The 6,402-nt window shown below is 57.4% G+C and overlaps 1 protein-coding gene across 1 annotated transcript in view; it reads left to right on the top strand.

Annotated features, from left to right (window-relative positions):
* Positions 1–242: 242 nt before the first annotated feature.
* The window catches only part of NGA_0451510 (uncharacterized protein), a gene marked incomplete at its 3' end in the record, with an annotated part of 6,326 nt that continues 166 nt past the window's right edge, over positions 243–6,402 (top strand). Inside the window, exons 1-3 of the mRNA XM_005854025.1 lie at positions 243–331; positions 557–808; positions 1,088–6,402. The exon at positions 1,088–6,402 is cut by the window's right edge and continues 33 nt beyond it. Coding sequence (XP_005854087.1) covers positions 319–331; positions 557–808; positions 1,088–6,402 — 5,580 coding nt within the window. The 5' untranslated portion in view covers positions 243–318. The remainder of the gene's footprint in view (positions 332–556; positions 809–1,087) is intronic.

Consider the following 6,402-nt stretch of genomic DNA (forward strand, 5'->3'; position numbering starts at 1 on the left):
GGTAATCCCGGGGCCGCTGTCAGTGGCCTCTACATACTCGTCGGACCGTTAATATTCAAAAAGCCGTTGAATATCGTGAAAGAGATCTCGGACACTTGTCAGCGCGCCATTTTGATAGGCTTTCAGCTTTTCCTTTCGTGTAATTTGCTCGATGGCACATGCTGACGCAGATTTATATTTTAATCATCAGGGATCCTGCATAGCACTTCAGAACTTCGCGAATTCCGATATAGCATGGAAGGCTAACCTCCGACGGTTGGACAAAAAGTAAGTCAAGACCTACGGGCAACTAAGTAATCCAAAATTTTCTGCAAAGCCATGGAAAAGGAAGGTACGAGTCCGAATATATCGTATGTCGTACAATGCTTGCCCTCGGCCACGGGGCTTCCTCTTCTTTAGAGAAATGTGCTCATGTACTAAGTGTAATAATGGATTGTGGAGTGAACTTGTCTGTAGGGCCTCAAATCAGGCCTTGGCCATTGTGCTATGGTACATGATTTGAAAGGAGACTTCACGTGTCATAGTATGATTTATTTACCCCCAACTTGACGCGCAGATTTTCTTTCCGGCGACGATCGCTTCTTGTCACTGCACTTGGATGCGAAGAAGAGGGAATTTAAAGCTGCTGGAAGGCGAGAAATGGAACGCGCTTATGAGAAAAGAAGCTATTTCAAACCTGTAATTACCCCAAAAGCTGCTAGCAAAGTTCAAGGCTCTTCCATGGACCGCTTTGAGGCATTGTACCGGGACGCTGAAGCGCGAAAGGTGCGCCGCGCTGTGCTGGGTAACAAGCTTCGCCTAGCGAAAGGTACATTCAAACCGACATTGTACGAAGCAAGTCGTTCTCACTCAGTCTCACCATCTCGTTGCGAGGGAGGGCATCGAAGCGATAAAAATAATGGCTTTGGTACGCGCTTGTGCCCAACGGGTCAGGACGTGAAAGAGAAGCGAGCGCGGATCGAATCCCTCAAAAATCGTTACGAGACGGAAGGATGCACATTTGAGCCTCAATTATTCTCTCACAATGTATCACCAAGTCTGCATGATACACTACCCGTGCACGATCGCTTGGCTCGCTATCAAGCAGCGCGAGAGCGTCGGCTAGAAATGCTCCGCGCTCAACGGGATAACGAAGAAGCTTCCGAACACGCGTTCATGCCGCAGCTCGTCTCGAGCAGCAAGGCCCGAGAGCGCGCCTTACAGGCACGTGCAGTGTACCATACGGCATCGGTCGACGCAGGGACCACGCCTTTAAGTGTTTTCGAAAGACTTTCGAGCAACAGACAGGCACGTGTCACGCATCACCCCGCGGCCACACCCCAGGACTTTAAAGGAAATTTCCTTCAGACCCCGAATCCGCGCTCCACATCCTCAAACGCTCGAGACACATCGTCGATAGCTGCACGTTTCCAGGAGTATGATCGACTTCGAAGAGCCAAACAAGAAGGGCTGGTCCAGCGTCTTGAAGAAGAACGAGCCGCACAATGTACCTTCCAGCCAAAACTTCCGGAGAAGAAGCGTCGCCACAAATGTCATCGTCATGCAGACGATCCGGCGAGCACCAAGCGGAAATGTGAAAAGTCGCACTCTTCCCACCGTCATCGCTGTCGCCATTCTCCTCTTATCTCCTCAGAGGACTGCGAGCTTGCCCACTGCACTTTTAAGCCTCGCGTCTCTCGCAGTCCTGAACGTGTTCGAGAGGGAAGTGTCATCAAACGCCTCTTACGGGAAGGCCAGGATGCGAAGAAAAAGCTGCAGCACATGCGCCGCCTCCAGGAAGAGCGTGAACTACGTGGCTGCACTTTCAAGCCCCATGTCACGCCGTATATCCCGCGGGCGTGCGGCTCAGGGGCATCGGCGCCGGCGCCCGCTGTGGTGGTGGTACAGTCGCCGTCTCCGAACCCCTCCCCTTCCCGACACATCCACCACCATCAGTGCAGCCATTCCTTCCCCGTGGAAGATATGAGGGACCGTCGCGCGTTGGCCCCCCCCCGCCACAGACGCCACTACGAGGAGAGCGAGGAGGCAGGGGTGACTACTGCTGCCTTGCGACGCGTCCGCGACACGATCCAAGGCCGGGAGTCCCCTCCACCCACGTCTTCCTTGGTCGTGACCAAGCTCCAGGTATCCTTGGAACGACCCTCGTTGAACTCGCGTCGTGAGGACCTGCACTATCGCGACCACCGACGCTCGCCTTCGGGTGGTAGCAGATACTCTCCGAGACGGCACCACAGCCTCTCTCCCCGAGGACGCAGTCAGTCGCCCTACGGCGGGGGGCAGAGCTCGTGCGATGAGCGAAGTGCTTCTCCTACTTATTCAGACTATGACAGGACGGGCGAGCGCCATGGGAGCCACTATAGGAGGAAGGGCCCGCCGCGGGGCCACCCCCCGGGAATGAATCCTCGTCGCTTCTCGCCGGGTACGAAGACCTCATCTTTTCACAAGACGCGCCGGTACGGGAGGCAGACATCTCGGGGTTGGGAAGAGGAATGGACCGGGGATGACGAGGGAGAGGTTGGAGGAAGGGGAGATGGGTGGGACTCCGGACAATGGTCCGCCCGCGGATCTGCTCGAGGCAACCGCCGCTCCAGTGCACCGACCTCATCTTCAAAAAGAGAGGACACGTCCAGCGCAGCACCCAGGGGATATGAAACGACTGTTTCTCAAGGAGACGAGGAAGAGGAAGACCCGTACTACTATGATCATGAGCAGCAGCAATGGTTCCGGCGCGAGCCCGGCCAAGCCGCCCAGTATGGAGACCAGAGCGGGCGGCAGACTCGATATACTCAAGGACAGCAGCAGGAATATGAGTATGAAGGGCAGGAGTACGGTGACGAGACGGTGCCACCGCTTTCCGGGGAGGAGCAACCATGGCGGGAATCTCTGCGGGAAGGGGAAAGGGAGGTGGCGGCGCAGGAATTTTTACCGCGGGACTCATTCGATGAGACTGACGACCAAGGATTTGATGCTACGGCGTCGGCTCCTGCACACGGTAAAGGGCAACAAGCGCATAACACACGGGCGGAATCGCAGCCACAGCGCCGTCAGCCTGGGCTGACCGAATCAGACCCAGAGCAAGCACCGCGGCAACAGCGGCCGCAGCAATCCAAGCCACAGCGTGACAGTCTCGAACAAGATGGGCAAGAAAATACTTTATATTCTCCACCAAGCGGCCTCCGGATTTCTCTGGCTCCCAGCTCCAGTCATACTGACAAGCTGGGGTCTGCGGAAACCATGGATTGCTCCGGACCGCTGGTGGATGAGGACGGCGGGGAAGAAGCTTCCGCAGGCGTCCAACATTCTGTCAATAAATTAGCCTCAAGAGTGATTGAGTCGTCTTCGAGAAGCTCTGCGGTCCGGACCTCTGATGCGAGGTCAAATCGTCGTTCCGACGGGACGACCGACTTGGACTTGACGACTTCCGCAACAGTTCTTGACTCTGCTGCGACGGTCGAGCACAGCGGATACGGTGGACGTGATACACGTGAAGAGGAGGATAATGGCCCGGATGAGAATGAAGAGGAGGGGCAGCAAGCACCCCCCAGGGAGGCAGTTCAGGAGGAATTTCTGCCGCACGACTCCTGGGATGGGACCGCTGCGGGCTACAATGCCACGGGGAGCAGCACTTTGGTATCCAGCATCAGTCAATCGGGCTTCGTGAGCAGTGGAGAGGTCTCTACAACACCTGGACCCCTTCCATCTACCACAACTTTGTCCCCGGGCACCATCGCTTCCGGGGCGTCGGCCTCCTTATCCTCTCATAGCACCTCGCTTTCCCTCCCTCCCACCACTGCAACCAACCGGTCGTCTTCCAAAAGAGATGCAGAACAATCTTCGCCGGAGCTCTCTGGCTCCCTGTCAGGGGATACCGATCGAAGCCATGCCTCCTCCCTTCGCACGCCCGCCTCGTCCACTTCCACTTCCTCCTTGGCCGGTGGCTCGTCTGAACGACCCCATGCCTCTGTCTCAAACGCGGGTCCGGCAGGCATAGATTTACCTTCGACTGCATCTTCCTTCTCGCGGCCCTGGCGCGAAAGTTACGCGCCCTCGTCTCCTCGCCACACGCCCTACGACCAATCGACATCCTCCTGGGTCGTGAGCCCTGCCACGGCTACTGGAGGCGCTCGCACTCCACTCCCTCCTACCCCGGGAGCTCCTTCCAGTAAGTCCGTCCGGTTTAGCAGCCGCCTGACTGAGAATGGCGTCGATGTATCGGCACCAGAGACCGGTTTCACGCAGCAAGAGCTGCCTGAGGGGGTATCCCAGGAAGCTCTGCGGCTGCTCACGACCATGGAGCTGCCCTCCGGCTCTCTGGCGCCAAAGTTAAGTGGACAGGAGGACGGCCGCTCGGCTGCGGGAAGATCTTCGGCTTCCTCCGATCCTTCAATGCGAGTACCGCAAATATCCGCAACCGTCATGCAGCTTTTCGATACTGTCCAAGACCCCTCTATGGATGACATGGGGGACAATCCACCCTCCCTCCGCCCTGCCGAGAAAAAACCTCAGGTTTCTCACCCAAGTGTCTTTCTCTCTGATACGGTCCCACCGAATACGTTTACACACCTCCCCCTCTTCACCAAGCGTCCCAAGACTCCCTGGAGCCCCAAACGCGCACACAGGGAAATTTCCTCGAAGCCAACGAATCCGTTCCACACCGGGCTCCGGCCGTCCTTGCCCTCTACTTTGCCCTTGACGACAAGCTCCTTTCCCTTCCCCAACCATGGAACCCCTCCTGGCTTCCCTCTCCCCTCCTCCCTCTCCCAGGCCCCGCCCCAGGTCTCCAGCACGGTCTTGGGTCTCTTTGACACTGCCCGCCTTCCAACTTCAACCCAGAGCGGCTCCGCTGCCACCTTCCTCAACTCCTCCACTAGCAATCCTTCTTTCCCTGGTCGGATTCTTCCACAACCAGGACGAGAAAATGCTTCAACCCCCTCTGCGACTTCGCAACATTCCATCCCTCGGTCTTGGGTGATCAGCAGGGGCATGGAGCATGAAGCAGAGCGCGTTCAGGCATCGACGGCGGCCATGCGTCTGCTTGATACGGCACAAGACCCCGCGGCGTCTGTCACCAGCACGGGCATGGAGCATGAAGCAGAGCGCGTTCAGGCATCGACGGCGGCCATGCGTCTGCTTGATACGGCACAAGACCCCACGGCGTCTGTCACCAGCACGGGCATGGAGCATGAAGCAGAGCGCGTTCAGGCATCGACGGCGGCCATGCGTCTGCTTGATACGGCACAAGACCCCGCGGCGTCTGTCACCAGCACGGGCATGGAGCATGAAGCAGAGCGCGTTCAGGCATCGACAGCTGCGAATACGTTTTCACGCTTGAATTCTACTGATGTATCCGTAGCCCACCCCCCTTCCGGTTCAGATGCTGCCAGCTCCCCATCCCCTACATCTTCCTCTTACTCTTCTCCCTCATTCCACGGAATTCCACCGTCGCCATCAGCTTTAAATCTCTCGTCTCAGAATCCTTTCACAACTGCCTGCCTTCCTGATGACATGGCAATATCCCGGATGGAAATCCCTGCAGACGGAGCTAAGCACCTACCAGAAGCTTCTTCGACCATTGCTTCGCTCTTCCAGACATGTGCAAGCCCATCTATCGCTACCCCTCCGGTTTCCTTCCCTGCGACTCTCCCCGCATCCTCTTCGTCACTGTCTCCCGCCCTCGCTTCCTCCAGGACCTGCACCTTTTTCCAAACGGCCTTTTTGCCTTCCAGCCCAGCGCAAGATGCCGCCAAAAGTCTCGTTTGCACACTTAGCGATCAAATTTCCGGACCGGTCAACGAGTTTTTTCACACCGCTCATCCGCACACTCTCCAATACAGCGCAACTGCTGACCCCTCTTCAACTCTTCTTTTCACCCCTCTGCCGCTCGCTGTTCCGCAGCAGGTACCCGACACGCTGACTAGCAAAGACCAGTCGCCAGGACGACATCAAACGTCATTTGCCTCAGCTGGACATCCTGAAAGTATGGAGCTCTCGACAACCCTCACAAAACTCTTCGATACGGCACGACCTGCCACGGCATTGTCCTCGTCAGGTGCAGCGCGTGAGGGTGAGGAGGAGGAGACGAAGGACGCTCAGCCCTCCACTACCGTCACGAGGCTCTTCGATACGGCAAGACCTGCCACGGCATTGTCTCCGTCGTCCTCGTCGGGTGCGGCGGGTGAGGGTGAGGAGGAGGAGACGAAGGACGCTCAGCCCTCTACTACCGTCACGAGGCTCCTCGATACGGCACGACCTGCCATGGTATTGTCTCCGTCGTCCTCGTCAGGTGCGGCGGGTGAGGGTGAGGAGGAGGAGACGAAGGACGCTCAGCCCTCCACTACCGTCGAGGAGGAGACGAAGGATGCTCAGCCCTCCACTACCGTCACGAGGCTCTTCGATACGGCA

The sequence above is a fragment of the Nannochloropsis gaditana genome, assembly GCF_000240725.1.
Source record: "Nannochloropsis gaditana CCMP526 unplaced genomic scaffold scaffold647, whole genome shotgun sequence".
In the NCBI taxonomy this organism is placed as follows: Eukaryota; class Eustigmatophyceae; order Eustigmatales; family Monodopsidaceae; genus Microchloropsis; species Microchloropsis gaditana.